We start from the raw sequence: 18,146 nt of genomic DNA on the forward strand, positions 1-18,146 counted from the left end.
AATTTTAGAAAAATCAATGGGATTAAAATAAATAATTTAGGATAAATATTGTATCTATTTTATCTCAAATAAATTATTTATTGAACCCAAAAATATACAGAAATAAAACAAATTGACAAAATAAATGTCATATTTATTTTAAACATTTTGTGTATTTTAAAATCTTAAAATAAAGCAAAAAAGGTGACAGAAAAATCAATTTCAAATAAACTCTTAAAGTTTTAAATAAAAATAAAATTTGCAATCGGGTGTAGCCGATATTCGGAAGAATGGCTACAGCCGAGACCGCGACCTTTAGATAGGCGTTGGATTTTCATCCAACGCCCAAGAACACGATGCGTCGCTCGCTGCAACAGAGAAGACGCACACGCAAAACAACAAAGCAACAAACGGGTGCTCCAACGTTGTCTCCTCCAATGCAGACAGAACACTCCGCGTCTGCGTATTCGCCCAAAACAATGTTGTTTCGCCTAGGATCTTCGTCTTCATCGCGACACCAGGAGGGTAATTAAGAACAATAGCCATCTTTGAATTTTCAAAGATGAAACTCTATCATTTCTTGACCATTTGGGCTGATTCAAAAGATGAAAGGATCACCATACTTCGGTGATCATTTTCCCTACATCTAGGATTGTAATTACGACCTACATCGACAACTGTCCGGAAGAACAACCAAAACACTATTGATGACGTTTGACTAATTGAGGCCAACTTGATCCTTAAACCGACTTGAGAAGGCTATAAATAGCCTCCCTTGATGATTCCGAAAAAAAAAGATAACCTCTAAAGCCCTCAATTAGAAGATTTCAGAAATCCGCCATTGAAGCTCTAAGTTTCTGATTTTTCAAAATTTTCGTATCAGGCCTTAAAGCTCGAATTCAGGCATCCAGGCCAATAAGGTCTAAGGAGTGTTTTCCAATCCTTGGTAAACTTCCAATCATCCTCTAATTCAATATTTTAGTTTGAAATTAAAATTTTTATATTTCAGTTTTCATAAGTTTGTATACTCACTGGTTGTTGGATTTCTTGATTGAAAAACGATCATATAATCGTTTATAAGTTTTATGTGAAAGCTAGAATCAATCAATCGATTTAAAACAAAAAACTCAAATTTAAATTTAGAAAATCAAAAATCGAGTTTTATGTTCTTGAGCAAATCCTCAATAATAGTAGCCCATAAAGCTTCCCAACATGTTTCTAATGATGTTGGGCACCTATTTAGATCATGTTTGATCAATCCCGATCATGTTTGATCAAAATTAAAAATTTCAAAATAAATGAAAATTTTATGTTCTTGAATTGGTCAAAACGAACAATCAATGTTCATGTTTTTGCACCAATCAATCATATAAAGTATAAGAAAGCTATTGGAAAGCTCCTCACACTTCATTACATCTTAAAAACCAAAAACTCGATTTTGGTCCCTAAATTGTTTTGATGAAATCGAACATCATCCAGGTTGAATCAAACCTTGAGATGATGTTCATGATATTCCTGTAAGTTTTGTGAAGGTACCCAAGCCCATAGATCAAAGGATCCAGGCCTTAAGAAAAACTGCAAAATCTGTAGTTTTGATGTTCTTGACGATCGATAGGTCCGATCAAGACCGAGGATTTTTGGTAATGAATGAAAATTTTCGCTCAAGACTGTGAAGTCCGGCCGAGGCTTTTCAGCCAGGACCGAGAGATCCGACCAAGGTTTTTCAACAAGGACCGTGAGGTCCGACCGAGGACTTTTACATCTAACCGAGAAATCGAACTTATGACTGAGTCTCACACCCGATCGAGAACTCTCGAACCTAGGACTGATGGCTTCCACACCCCGACCGAGAACCTTGACCCTAACTGAGAATCTTGACCCCGACCGAGGGACTCCCGATCTAGGAACGATGACTTTTAGCCACGACCGATAAAAACACACCCAAGACCGATGTCACTGGTCTTAAGGCCTATTTGGTTGCATTTTTCAATTTCCAAAATTGTTTTTTTAATTTGGGACTTCAAACAATTTTCTATAAATCCTGAAAAAATATAAAAACGATTTCAAAATATCTTTGGTATGGGCTTGTTTGAGATTTATTTTTAAACCTAATGTCTTTTAAACAAATGTTATTCATGTATATTCCTCCCTAGTCGTCATCATCAACAACATGTACCATCATTTAAATATTGTTGTTACAATTTTTAAATACACGAAAACGTGTGCATGTGTAGGATCAGAAGAATAAATGGTTAAATAAAACGTTATACAACAAATTTTCAAAAGTCAAGACCTTACAAAGTAGAGACCATTTTAAAATAGGTATAGAGGATGAAGCGCGGAAGCTCTTTCTCAAATATCACCAAGGACAGATCTATGTAGGGGCTCCCCGATTTTTATTTTTATTTTACGGTTCAAATTTGATTATACCCGCTAATTTCTTAAAAATTTTCAATATATTTCAATGCTTGTTTATCTAATTATTAAAAAATAAACGGTAAAACTTACTTTTATCCACTAGTTTTATTTGGAATTTTCACGTTATATTTTTAAGCCCATCTTAAACTTTTTTTAAGCCCACCCCAACTCTATTTTCTGGGTCCGTCTCTGAGTATCACCAAATTTCGTACTAAATGAAACTTTAGTGAAAATATGTTTGTACACGTATACCTTTTATTGATTTTAAAAATGAATTGACTACTCATTTATAAATAAATAATCTATTAAATTAATTATTTTTAATTAATTTGAAAACATATTTTACAAAATTATTTTTATAATTAATTTTAAAGCGGTTAAGATTTATTTAAAATCTTTAAAAATAATATTTTATTTAAAAAAAAAATTGAGACGTAAATCGATATTAAAATTTCTCAATTTTTTTTTATACTTTTATATTGAACAATTTGGTTATTTGGTTAGCAGGTTGGAAATCAAATCATTAGAAGAAAAGGGAAATTGTTTGCCTGCCCTGATTTGGATGAAATCCTCCACAAAAAAGTTCCTATTGTTTCGTTTGAACACTTGTCAATGCCTTGTTTGATGTTAGTAAATATATTTATATATTTTTAACCTGTAAAAACAAACTACAAATTAATTAAGGGGTAATTAAGTAGATAAAGTAATTTAAAATCTCATTTAATTTGTCGGTTTTATTTATTATTTTATTTAAATAGATTTAAATTTAATTATGAGTAATGATAGAGAGCGGTAAAAATCTAAGTGGACTGAAAATTTAATAGAAGAGATAATTTTCAGATTTTTAATCCACTTAGAATGTGACACATCATTCCTCAAGATTTTTCCCGCTCCCTATCATTACTCTTTAATTATGCACTTAATAGGGTAAGTAAAATGTGAATGTCTACCATAATTAATTTAAAACCCTTTAATTATAATAATTTAATGAGTAATAAAAATGATTAAAATTATCTTTTCTTAAATGATAGAAGATCTTGAGGAGGACCTAATTTTTCATCTTGGATATTGCTTCTTTTGACTACGATTATTTTTCTGTATACCCGATGCTTGAATTAAGAAATAAGTATTTTATTACCAGTTGTCATCCCTATATTAATGATATTATCATATTTTTCTCCATAATATAACCTTGAAAACGTCAATATGATTAATTAAATATGTATTAAAATATAAATAATTAATTATAAAATATATTAAATAATAAGTTATAATATTAATAAAAATATTAAATATTAATAAAAAATTGATTTAAATAATAAATTAGATTAATTTTCGAAAGAATAAACCAAATAAATTAGTTTAAAAATTGTCAACAAAGTTATATCCAAAACAACCCAAAACTTGACATCAACGAAAGGTGATGGATTAAAAATCTTATTTTCTTGTGGATCATATTAACGTAGAATAGTCATCTAACAATAAAAATCGATAAATGGTCATTGTATCGGTCGGAAACTTGATAAATTTGCTCAATTAGATCAATGATTTTGTAGTTTGTATTTTAATTTTCCTGCATCCCCTTTATAATTCATTTCTTCACTTGTTCTTTTATCGTTATATTTTAAAACTCATTTTTATTAATTTTAGCTGGATTATTTAAAAAAAATATCAATTCAACTGATTATATGAAAATTGGCTAAAATATATTTTTTTTAAATTATTATTTTGAGTTATGCTTAAGATAACTTTATTAATAAAAAATAATATTTTACACAGATATCTTACTTAATTATGTTATTATTATTTATAAATACTACAATTAACATGTTACATTATTTATAAAGAAATCAACTATATGATATTTTAATTAAAAAAAATCTCGCTTAAATACCAAAATCACTACTTTAATTTAAAGTTAAGAATCTTTTAGTTAAATGTGGATGAACAATTGAACTTTATTCCGTTTATCTTTTGGTAGGTCATTTTACTTGAAAAAAATTGTACAACATTTAGTGATCGTACGCGTTTAATTAGATATGAATCAAGATTTAAAGTTTAAGTGGGATTAATTTTTTTTAGAAAAATTTAGGAATGAAATTGGTAGACTAACGTATATTTATACATATTTTTGAAAATTAAAAAATAAATATTGAATTAAAGTAAAAAAATTAGAGGTTGTGTCGCATTTTTAACGTAAAAACAAAAAATATTAGATTTTCTTTTTTTAGGCTTGAACCCACTCAGGCCTAACGTAGATCCGTCAATGAGTTTAATACAATTAAAAATGTTTCATTGAGTAGATGTTTCGTTTTCTCGAATATATATGTTAGTTAAAATTTTATTTTTTTATTGTTTTTTTTTCTTGGACAATTGATGAACATTTTTGTATCATGTTATTTTCTAATACTATTTTTGTCCATATTTTTTTAATGATTTTGTCATTAGCTTAAACCATTATCATTCCCCTATTTTGCATGAATTATTTAAAAATTGTAAAAAAAAATGTTATCAAATGATTTTAAACAAAAAGATTCCAATAAAACAGTTAAAAAACTATCCAAATATATTTTATTTTTGGTCATAAAAAACAGTTGAAAACGCGGAATCTGAAATAGCCATCCTTCTTCATCTTCTTCCTCCCAGTTTCTCTCTCTTTCTCTCTCACTACAACAGGTAAATATATAAATATATATATTAATGTTCTGACCTGGTCTTTGAATAGGTCTCCCGCGTCATCACCGTTCGATTAGTTCAAAATCTACCCACTCCATTTCTCCCATTCCATGTCTTCATCTTTTCAACCCTACTTATCCCCTTCATCAAAACCCCCCATTCTCACCATCTCTCCTTTTCCATTTCCAATTCCATTCTTTCCATCACCATGCCCTCAATCTCTCTCTTTTCCATCATCTTCCTCCTCCCTCTTCTCAACCCTGTCATCTCTCAAAACCCTCAACCCCCCGCATGTAAGCTTCCATCCCCTCTCTCTCTCTCTCTCTCTCACGTTTCGATTCATCTTATTTAATCATATCTCCAATGTTTGACTTTCAGGGACATTGATTGATTGCGGCTCAAATGTCTCATCTTTAATCGGCGATCGTCAATGGGTTTCGGATACGGCGTTTGTCTCTACAGGAACTTCTAAAATCTTAGAAACTCCTATGAACGATGTGGTTTTATCCACCGCGAGGACTTTTCCTCTTAGGGGAAACGTTAACAGGAAGTTTTGCTATGAGGTGCCTGTTATTCGTACGAGGAAGTATCTTGTCCGAACTACCTTTTTCTATGGTCAAATTAACGGAAATGGGTTCCCGCCGGTTTTTGATCAGATAGTTGACGGGACTTTTTGGAGTTCAGTGAATACCACGGAGGATTATTTGAACCATTTGGCTTCCTATTATGAGGGAATCTTTGTTGCTGGAGGGAAGAATATGAGTGTATGTTTAGCTGCGAATAATCTCACCGATTCTGATCCGTTTATTTCGGCATTGGAGCTTATTCCTCTTGGAGATTCGTTGTACAATTCGACAGATTTTGGAAGTTTTGGTTTGAGATTGGTTGCAAGACACAGTTTTGGGTTTAATGGACCATTAATTCGGTACGTTTTCTGTCTAGGGCAAACTAAATGAGTTAGGGTTTGTGTTTGTGTTTCTAGGAACGTTATTCTTATTTCTTCTGTAACAATATGCAGATTTCCTGATGACATATATGACCGAATCTGGCAGCCATTTGGGCAAAGTAACACCACCACAGGTTTCAGAAATGTATCAGTTTCTGGTTTCTGGAATCATCCACCATTGAAGGTGTTTCAGACAGATTTATCAATCAATGAACCGAAATCGATTGAGTTATTCTGGCCTCCAATGTCTCTACCAAAGGCAACATACTATATTGCACTTTATTTTGCTGCAGATGGTAGTTCGACTCAAGGAAACTCGAGATTGTTCACCATAACTGTCAACAATCTTAACTACTTCCGAAATTTGAACGTGACCTCAGAAGGTTCAGTTGTATTCGCAAACCAGTGGCTCCTAGATGGAATCACTAACATCACATTAACTCCTGCTACTGGTTCAAACATTGGCCCTTTGATTAATGCTGGAGAAGTGTTTGAGGTTCTTCCCATTCAAAGAACTCTCACTCGAGACGGTTAGTTCAAACTATTCCTGTTTTATCAGCATCAAGACGAAAGAAATTTGATTTTTTTTTGTTTTCTCTTGTTTGCAGTAACTGCGATGGAACAAATAAAGAATAATTTACAGAACCCTCCTGTAGACTGGAATGGTGATCCGTGTTTACCAATTGACTATAGTTGGTCTGGAGTTGCTTGTTCCAAAGGACCTAGGATACGCATAACTGCTCTGTAAGCTTCGGGATTTTTAATTTTTTTTTTCAGTAATAGATTCTCGATTGTTCTATGACAATGTTTTTCTAATGTTTCAGAAACCTTACAAATTTCGGTCTATCAGGATCTCTATCAACCGACCTTACCAGATTGACTGCGTTAACAGACATGTAAGATCAGAATTCAGAACAACCTCTTCATTTGTATTTGTTTCGTCGACTATTAATTAAGGAACTAATGAGTGTTTATTAAATCGACAGATGGCTTGGAAACAACAGTTTGTCTGGTACAATTCCTAATGTCAGTTCATTGAAGCAATTGAAAACATTGTAAGAGATTATTTAATATTGCTCTTTCATGCTTCTGAATATAGGAATAATATTGTGTCTTCTCTCTACACGCTTCCAAATTGTCATTAAGCCTGAAAACTGGTATTTTTTCACAAGCACAACTACAATCCCATGGAATTGTATGATGAATCATGATCTAAACTATTTTATGAATGGTATAGAGATTATTTTCTAGACTATTATGATTTTTGGCAAACATATTTAGATTTTTCCTGATCATGGTCCTATTATTTGATCGTTTCTTCCGACAAGAAGGAATTTGCTCCTATAACTTTGCCTTTTGGTATGACTAGGCATTTGGAATTCAATCAACTTACGGGAGAAATTCCACCTTTGCTTGGCGATATTGGGTCCTTGAATGAGCTGTAAGTTCTGTTTCCACACTACTATTCTTCTCCTTCAACAACCTCAAATGTCTCATATCTAGAAATTATTTATCCTTAGAGCTTGAATATTTTGTGGCACCACATGAGCCAACAAATTTTAATTTTAAGTTATCAATACAAACAATGTCTAAAGTGGACTTATTCGATGAACCAAGGGATAAATAAACCCATCTTTTCTATTCAAATTAAATCATGTTTTATACATAGGAGACTTAAAAGTTTGTTTTGTTTGCCAGTTTCTTACAGGGGAACAACTTAACAGGTGAAGTTCCAAGGAACCTTATAAAACCTGGATTGAATCTAAAGTAAGACAGTCAGTCAGACAAACAAATGTATTTTTGCTTTCACATTTATTTTATTATCACATAGCTAACAGAGATGATGATGATTCCCTAAACAGGATTTCTCCTGGAAACCCATTGCTTATACCTCCACAATGAGTCAAATCCAACAAAACAACATCCAAGATGATATTATTGTACAGTTAGCTGAGAAGATTTGTTGCAGTCATTGTTTCTCAGCACCCATACAGAAATTAAAGGTTTAAAACTGTAATATTTTTACTGCCATAATCTATTCTTTTCACACTGTATTTTTTTCAATTGTGTACAACTAATGTATCTGTATAATTATTATGTCATTATACATAATTGAGAGTAGTAAAGGCTTGTTGTTTACCTCGTATATTGCTGTCTCAGAAAACAATCTTGTTTTTTTAATACTATTCTCTCTTATGAATTAGGATATAGTAATAACTAGTTATAAGCTTAGTTTTTTTTTATAAAAATTTAGGAAGCTAGCCCGACCCAATAGTAATGTTCCTTAATCCTATTGAGTTCTAGATATGAATTCAGTTCGGAAACAAAGTGCAATTAAACTTCTTTCTTTTTCGATTGAAATTAGCATTAACAGACAATTATGAAACACATGAAAGTGTGATACTATTACTCATAGTTACCATCACAAAGAAACTTCTTTGTTACATGTTCCACTTTGAACATCATTCGGTTGGAACATCATTAATCTTCACACATTTTTTCAGCTTGATCCAAATTGCAACAACAAAAAAGAATTTAAACAGAAGATTTCTTGCCCAGATTAAAAGACAGAATCTTTAGCAGATCCATATCATTCTTCTTTTCATGTGAAGTTGTTCAATAAATCCTAGATTTGTAATCTTGGTAGTTTTGATCCGTTTGAAGATCTGTTCTTTTAACTGTAGTGTACCGAGCAGAGAAACTTAGAAAACAGAATTTAAACATAATGAACATCCTCCCTCCTTTCTTCCCTCCCTGTAGAACATTTCATCTCTCTAAAACCCTTACTTTCTTGAGGAGGAGGGGAAAGAGTGGGGGAGAAGAAATAGAAGGAGTAGAGACATTGGAGGACATAGGCCTTATTCTGGTAGTTGAAGTTGATCTTCTAGTCTTCTCCAAACCCTTCTTTAACCACTTGATATGTTTATCTAAGCTACCTGGTCCTTCTTCTTTCCCTTCCTCAATCATGGGTAAATCACCAACAATGCTTGAACAAGAAGAAGGAGATGGTGATAATGAAGAAGAAGAAGAAGAACGCTGTTGTTTCTTTATCCTGAGCAACTCTTTCCAAAGAAGAGTACATGTTGGTGGCTTAGGAGATGGATCTTCATCAACACAAGTCCAGCCAATTCTGTTTTGCTTATTCTCCCTTTCTTCTTCTTCTTTTGCTGCTGGGCTCTTTTTATCTTCCTTGAGCCTGATATGGGTCAGAGCTTGGTTGGAAAATGGGAGTAGTTTTCCATCGAAGAACAATTGATCTGCTGTTGTTGTTGTTGTAGTGTTTTGACTTGTTAAAGTATCCAACAGGAATTCGAAATCCGTGTACTGCGGAATCGATTTCTCTGTTTGATACTCTAAGAAAGCTGCTGCTGGGGAGATGGGGGTGATGCAGATGAAATCATCATCATCTTCCATAGGATCAGTTGAGAAAGAAATTCTTGGGCTTGATTCTGGTTCCACTTCCATTGTTTTAGATCGATTGATTCTAGAGAACAAAGAAGAGAGATAGTGGGTAAGTATAATAAATTAATATACATGAATTTGCTTTCTTTGTTGGTTGATTATCTTTATAAAGGGGAGGAAAAGACTTTTTTTTTTTTTTTCTTTTTTTTTTGAGCTAGTGTGAATAAATTATGTAATTTTGTTTTTGTTTTTAACCAATTCTTATTCCACTTAAATTAAATTTATTCAATATACTATTCAAACCTTTATACTCATTAGTATTGAATTGAGATGGGTAGAGTTTGAATCATTTAAATTAAATTTTATAATTATAATTTTTTTCTTATACTCATTAATTTTTTATTCATTTAAATTTTGTTAAAAAAATATTTGAAAATACAAAAAATGATTAAGGCCTTGTTTAAAATAAAAGATATTTTAGTATTTTGGGTAATGAATAACAGAGGAATAAAATTAGGGGTGTTCAATATTTGGTCTGAACCGAATATCCGACCATTTTGAATTCACCGAATTCGAATAAATCGAATTTAAATTACATTTTCAGTTTTCGAATCGAATTTTAAACTGATTCGAATTCAAATACGGTCTTCGATTTGGTTTTCGAGTTTAGATTTCAACTCGAAAACCAAACCGAAAACCGAATTCATTTTTATTATATATATTATATAACTTATTACATATTATATATTAAATTATCATGAGCCTCTTACTAGATCCCTACATTAAATTCATAATCCCTAATTCATTTCCCCTTTCACTAGTTGTTCACACCTCTCAACCGTCATATATTGTCGTCGTCGACACTGTTTTACTTTTGTCGTTCAATTGTCGAATATATATTAGCGTTAGTCATTAAGCTAAGTTTGCGTAATTTATATTTTTTATAATTTAAGTAGATAAGATTTCTTTAACAACTTATTTATTTTGTTAACTCTTTAAAAAAAAATTATCTTATGGGTAGGTGATGTTCTATATTTGGTCTACACCAAATATTCGACCGAACCGAATTCGAATAAACCGAATTCGAATTTATTCAAATCGGTTCGGTTTTCGAATTTGCTTAAAAAAAATAAATATTTGAAGAACTCGAATCGAAAACTCGAATAACCCGAAAACCGAACCGATGAACACCCCTAAATAAAATAATGTTTGATTTGTATAAGTTTAATTTAAAAAACACGTACAAGAACCAGGCTTAAATGATAAATTTTTTTTTTTTTTGAAAGATTTCAACCTCTTCCTGAATGTTGTTTAATTTAAAGACTGTTTTTTTTTTTTAGTTTTTAAAATAACCAAAACAAAATTAAATTTTCAATAAATTACTTCTTAACAATCAAATCATTTCATTAACCAAAATACTAAATATAATTTTTAAAATTTTTTATTTTATTTTATTTTATTTATATATATTAATACCCTTTAATTTTTTTTATCATACATAATTATCACCTCCTCAATATTATTAACCCTTATTATTTTTTTTCTCTTTTTAAACTTTTTAAAACCTCAATTTCAACAAATCCAAAGTAAGAAAATAACATGGATCTAACGGACAAATTTTTTATACACAAATTGGCTTAAGTTTATTGTAAATTAGTTTTTTTTTTTTTAAAATATTTTTACTCTATTGATTATAATATAACACAGTTTTAATTATCAAATTCAACTCAACTCAAATCATAGTGTCTATTCAAAATATTCAATTTTTTATACACAAAACTAGAAGGTGCTAAATGACAAAGAAAGGGGATTTCTAAGTTGAGCATTGTAGTTTTTTAACAATTTATTAAATATTGTCCAGCTTGGGTGGTCCAAGAACAACATGTGCTGAGCCGACGTCCCTAATAGTTTATTTTGTAGTTGTTTCACAGATCATTTGCACCATCGTCATTCATCACTCCACACAAGATGCTTAAGTGCATTACTATTAGTAATAAATTAACAATTGGACGGCCATAAAAGACTATATCAAATTTGGGTTTAAAAGATTTGGTTTTGATTTGATCTTAATTCTTCATTTTGAGGAATATGCTTTCATTGTTTTTTTAGTTTTTTTTATTATAATTATTGAAATGTTCAATAATAATATTCATATTATATGTTAAAGATCTAATAAATATTGATTAACGTTATCTTATTTAATTAAGATAACTCAAATGTTAAGAGTGACTTTGAGAACTATTATTTTTAAGTTCGATTTTCATTCAAAACATTTAAATGAAAATTAGGACTATGGAGTGTAATATTAAATTTTATATTTTTTGATTGACATTATCTTACTTTTTTTTTGTTTTTCATGTTAGTATATATTTTTTTAACTGAATTTATATTGGGAGTGACTATTTTGACCTCATAATTATGACTCATATTTAATAAGAGTATTTTTTTTAGTGTGAATTGAATTTAAAAATTATAATTTTATATTTTGTTATTTAAAGTAGTTGGTGAGTTAAAATTATAATTGTTATATAAAATTTAATATTTATAAATAATTTGATTATCATCTAAAACACAATATTTAATGAGAGAAATGATTGATATAATTTGGAAGAGTGATCGAGGAGATAAAATGATTTTCCAAATTTGATCCGATGAAAAAATTAAAACAAATAATCTAATTTAATTGCATGAAAAAATTAAAACAATTTTTTTTTTCTTTCTCTCTTTCTTCAACTCACATGTCATTCACTCCTTTCTTCTCTATCCATCTATTCTATTAAAAAAAAAAAGTAAAATATAAAATTATTTTACAATTTAGATCATAATTAATATAATTATATCATGCAAATTTAAACTTAAATTTAAATTTTAACAGTTTTCATTGAAATAGTGATTATGACTTTTTATTTATTTTTTATTAATACATATTTTAATATTTCCTACAAAAAAAATCATTGTTTTTTTTGTTAAGATTCTAGTGGTGGTCAACTAATGTAAAGTGCCAGTCAAAAGGGGCAGATCTTTGACAGCTTGACCGATTATTGTTCATTGGATAAAAAAAAGGGGAAAACCCAATGAAAAATAATCTTGGGTTTGTAATAAGAAAGCTTCTCAAAACCAAACAAGCTCTAAGCATGTGATTTACATTAGTCTAAAACCTAATTCCATGTGATGACCATTTCATTCAATCAATAATATGTACAAAATTGGGATGAAAAGACCAAATTACCCCTGTAATGTTAAGCTTAGTTGATTTTGACAAATAATTATTAATCTTATATAGGGATTCATTAGCCACTTGAAAGAACATGAGATGATAAGTTTGATTGATACCATGTGAGAGTTTTGAGTGAATGAGGTAGTTTATAATTTGAAAATATTCTTAATTATCTTGTGATAAATCTATTTCTTTCATAATCATTTACTTAGGCTCTATATAAATAAGCCTAGGTAACATCAATAATTTAGCTAAAGCACGTTATATTGGGTTATGGGCTTCATGATTATAAGAGGTAATGAGCTTGTTTTAAAACATTTATTTATTTTCTACTTGTTACATTCATATAATCATTGTTTTCAAATTAGAGCTAAGTAAATTGATTTAAGTAATTGGATATATAAATATATATATATATATATATATATATATATATATATATTTATAATAATGTTTAATAAAATATTACCGTGTTCTAGAATGTACTATCCGTTTTGTGAAATTAAATAAATCGAATGATTAATTTGTGGATGTCCTCAAAAACAAAATTATACTACTCAATTCTCATATTTTAAGATTTACCTGCTTTTCAACTATACGATGGGTTATTGGTTAAATATATTTAAAATTTTGAATTATTTAAAATTTAATGTACATACTATACTAGTGCTTCAATATCAATATACATGCACTATTTTAAAAAATAAAATCAATAATGCTTCAATATTCTCTATTTATATTGAATATTTTTTTTATTGAGACATTAAATTAACTAGCATGTACCCGTGCCGTGCATTTGCACGAGTAATAATATACAAGATCGTGAAAAAAAATTATAGATAACATTTTTAATTTTATTTTTAAACGTTTTAATTATATGAGCGGATCAATCTACAATCCGACACAAGAATCCATTTACTCAGCATCATTATATATATATATATATATTATTTAGTTAAAAATTTGAACTTATATTAATATTAAAACGTCCTGTGTTCATCAAATTTGGTGTTGAATTTAAAATATAAAGTCTTAATAGCTTAGTTGGTTAAAAATTTGTAATTGTTTTTTAGGTTGCAATTTTGAAACATACCTCTAGTATTTTTTATTTTATTTTTAACCTTTTTAAATTTATGGGCGGGTCAACCCAAATATCCAAATTAACCACAACTCTGGACCCACCAATCCGGACACTTTGAAAATTAGGCATTATTATATATATAGATTAGTTAGTTAAAAAGTTGAACTTATATTAATGTTAAAATGTCCCGCGTTCCTCAAATTTGGTGTTGAATGTAAAATATAAAGTCTTATTAGCCTAGTTGATTAAATGGTTATATTTATTTTGTTAGGTTGAAAGTTCGAAACATACCTCTAACATTTTTAATATTATTTTTAACTATTTTAAGTTTATGGGCGGGTCAACCCACAATCTGACTCAAATATCCAAATTAACCACAACTCTCGATCCGACAATCCAGACACTTTGAAAATTAAGCATCATTATATATATATATATATATATATTAGTAAAAAAGTTAAACTTATATTAATGTTAAAACGTCTCGCGTTCATCAAATTTGGTGTTGAATTTAAAATATAAATTCTTTGTAGCCTAGTTGGTTAAAGAGTTATACTTGTTTTGTTAGGTTGCAAGTTTGAAACATATCTCTAGCATTTTTAATTTTATTTTTAACCGTTTTAAGTTTATGGGCGGGTCAACCCACAATTCGACCCAAGTATCCAAATTAACCACAACTCTCGACCCAGCAATTCAGACAATTTGAAAATTAAGCATCATTATATATATATAGATTAATTAATTAAAAATTTGAACTTATATTAATGTTAAAACATCCCGCGTTCATCAAATTTGGTGTTGAATATAAAATATAAAGTCTTATTATCCTAGTTGGTTAAAATGTTGTACTTATTTTGTTAGGTTGAAAGTTCGAAACATACCTCTAACATTTTTAATTTTATTTTTAACTGTTTTAAGTTTAAGGGCGGGTCAACCCACAATCTGACCCAAATATCCAAATTAACCACAACTCTCGACCCAACAATCCGGACACTTTGAAAATTAAACATCATTATATATATATATATATATATAGATTAGTTAGTTAAAAAGTTGAACTTATATTAATGTTAAAACGTCTCGCGTTCATCAAATTTGGTGTTGAATTTAAAATATAAAGTCTTAGTAGCCTAGTTGGTTAAAGGGTTATACTTGTTTTTGTTAGGTTGCAAGTTTGAAACATATCTCTAGCATTTGTAATTTTATTTTTAACCGTTTTAAGTTTATGGTCGGGTCAACCCACAATTCGACCCAAGTATCCAAATTAACCACAACTCTCTACCCATCAATCCGGACACTTTGAAAATTAAGCATCATTATATATATTTATAGATTAATTAATTAAAAAGTTGAACTTATATTAATGTTAAAACGTCTCGTGTTAATCAAATTTAGTGTTGAATTTAAAATATAAAGTCTTATTAGCCTAGTTGGTTAAAAATTATATTTGTTTTATTATGTTGCAAGTTCCAAACATATCTTAAACATTTTAAACTTTATTTTTAACCGTTTTAAGTTTATGGGTGGGTCAACCCACAATCCGACCCAAATATCCAAATTAACCACAGCTCTCGACCCGACAATCCGGACACTTTGAAAATTAAGCATCATTATATATATATATATATAGATTAGTTAGTTAAAAAGTTGAACTTATATTAATGTTAAAACGTTTCGCGTTATCAAATTTAGTGTTGAATTTAAAATATAATGTCTTAGTAGCCTAGTTGGTTAAAAGTTTATACTTGTTTTTGTTAGGTTGCAAGTTCGATAACCACAACTCTACTGGCAATCCAGACACTTTGAAAACTAAGAATTATTATATATATATATATATATATATATATATGGATTAATTAGATTACTACATTTGTTTGTATTAAATAGGAAAAAAGCTCACTTAGACGTATGTCTTGTATAACTAGCTCACTTAAACGTATATACTATTAAAAGGTTATTTAAACGTACTATAAAAAATTGACTAATATAACCTTTTTTAGTAACCATGGTTAATTTTATTTTTAAATTTATATATTTATTAATTAAATATTAATATATTTTCTCTCTCTTTTCTTTTCATTTATTATTTCATTTATTACTAATAAATGAACCTTCTATTTTTATCTTTTTTTATAATTTATTATTATTTTTATACGAGTATTTATGATTGATTATTTTAATTTTATTTTATATATATGAACATTCATCATTAATTATTTTAACTCTATATTTCTTCTTCTTTTTTATATATTTTTTTTATATTCACATTAATTATTAATTATTTTAAAATTGTTTGATCCTAATAATTGAATATAACGATGAAAATTCTTTCAGCAATAAAAATCTTCAACACAAAAATAAAATAATTAAGAATTAAGAATTGAATAATAATAAAAACTCATTCATCAAACACTAAAAGAGTAATAATCAAATATTAGACAAAATAATTCATTTACTATTAATATAAGTCGTGAATAAAAATTAAATAAAAAATTATAAATTTCATTTTTATTTATATTAAACTAAATAAGAAAAAACCCCTTTTCATTTTTATTATATTAAATTAAATAAGAAAAAACCCTTCAAAAAAATATTACAGTAAAACATAAAATTTATAAAAAAGTTGTTAAATATTTTTAAAAAAATGAGAATTTAAGAAATATGAGAAATAAAAACTAATAAAAAAAAGAGATGAAATATAAAAGAGAAATTAATATTAAAATAATAAAAAATTTAAGAATAAAATAAATTATCTAATTTAATTAATGAAAAGGAAGGAGAGAGAAAATATATTAATATTTAATTAATAAATATATAAATTTAAAAATAAAAATTAACCATGGTTATTAAATGAGGCTAAATGAGCCGATTTTTGATAATAACTTTTATTAGTACATATGTCTAAGTGAGCTAATAATTGTACAAGTATATACATTTAAGTCAACTTTTTTCCTATTAAATATATTAGTGGAACATTAAATTTTATTTTTGAGACATATATTTTAGTTTTCATTCGTTTTAAAGAGGGGTGGCTTAATTCACGCATGATATTTATGTAATCTAAGGTAATGGATTCAATGACATTTAATGAAGAGAATGGACGGCCCAAGGGATTGCAATTCTGTAGTAAAAAAAAAAAGAAAAAGAAAAAACCAATAAATTTTAAGATAAGGTTCAAAATATTGATAACATTAATTTTATTATTTTCAAAATTTATTACATTTTGAGGGGTGTTTGGTTCAAATAAGGAATGAGAATAAGATTGGGATTGATAAATGTGTGAAATGAGAATGTGTATAATTGATAGAAGTGTAGTGTTTGGTTAAGAGTTTTAATCATTCCCATTCCCATTGATAACGTTTAGATTTATAAGAGAAAAGTTATAAATATAATTTTGTTATTAAAATTATGATTAATTTTAATTTTATTTTATTAAATTAAAAATATAAAATATTATTATTTTTTAAAATATATAAAATATTTAAGTGACATAATTTAATAAAATATAAACATCTAATATTTTTTCAAAATAAAAATAAAAATACTTATAACAAAAAAAATGTTGAATGTTTCAATTTTTTACTAATTATAAATAAATAATTATCTATTAATTATAAATAATATAAGAAAAAGTCTTTCAAATATTATATATTTTAAATTAAATATAATATTTTATTTAATAATATATTATAACATGGTATAATTTTTTTAATAATAATTTTTATTAAAATATTTTATATTTAATTTTTTAATATTTTTTATATAAAATTGTTATTTTATTTTTAGTTTTATATTTTTATATTTTAATTAATTTATTATAATTTTATTATTAATATATAATATTTAAAATTAATTATATAAAATTAATTATATTATTATTAGTTATTGTAATTATCACTAAAATTTTATTTTAAATAATTCCTTAATATTATTTAAATAATTGAAATTATTTATTCATAAATAAATAAAAATTTATTATTATATTAATTATAAAATAACGTATAATATAATTATAAAATATATATGATATTAAAATTATAATTATAATTATGAGAGAAAAAATAGGAGAGTGGAGATAATGGGAGAGAATGTGTAGAATGAGATTCATTCCTCCCAATATAAAGAGGATTGGATGATTCCTGAGTATCCGAGAATCAAATCAATATCCTGGAATCAAAACCACCAACCAAACATCTCATTTCATTCCCTTTCTCATTCCTGAGTACAAAAACCACGTACCAAGCATGCCTGAGACTTTCATATAAACCACACCCAGTTTCATGATCTATGATAAGACCCGCCCAAAAAATATTTATTTTTTAACTAATTAGATTAAATCACTTATATTAAATATAATATAAAATTATTTTATATTTTTAATATAATATAAAATATAATAAATAAATAAAAAATAATAACAATTGTTT

General features: G+C 27.7%; 2 protein-coding genes across 2 annotated transcripts; one reads left to right on the forward strand and one right to left on the reverse strand.

Annotated features, from left to right (window-relative positions):
• Window positions 1-5,075: 5,075 nt before the first annotated feature.
• Window positions 5,076-8,165, forward strand: LOC124934127 (probable LRR receptor-like serine/threonine-protein kinase At1g67720). The gene is made up of 9 exons (XM_047474605.1): window positions 5,076-5,366; window positions 5,452-5,998; window positions 6,092-6,549; window positions 6,628-6,763; window positions 6,844-6,915; window positions 7,006-7,074; window positions 7,389-7,460; window positions 7,718-7,786; window positions 7,882-8,165. Exons 1-9 carry the CDS (start codon window positions 5,282-5,284, stop codon window positions 7,919-7,921), a joined length of 1,548 nt encoding a protein of 515 aa, XP_047330561.1. The 5' UTR covers window positions 5,076-5,281; the 3' UTR covers window positions 7,922-8,165.
• A 458-nt stretch (window positions 8,166-8,623) lies between these two features.
• On the reverse strand, window positions 8,624-9,625 carry LOC124936592. The gene has a single exon (XM_047477104.1). The coding sequence runs from the start codon at window positions 9,482-9,484 to the stop codon at window positions 8,786-8,788; it is 699 nt and encodes a 232-aa protein (XP_047333060.1). The 5' UTR covers window positions 9,485-9,625; the 3' UTR covers window positions 8,624-8,785.
• Window positions 9,626-18,146: the final 8,521 nt, after the last annotated feature.

This window comes from Impatiens glandulifera, chromosome 4, assembly GCF_907164915.1.
Source record: "Impatiens glandulifera chromosome 4, dImpGla2.1, whole genome shotgun sequence".
In the NCBI taxonomy this organism is placed as follows: Eukaryota; Viridiplantae; Streptophyta; class Magnoliopsida; order Ericales; family Balsaminaceae; genus Impatiens; species Impatiens glandulifera.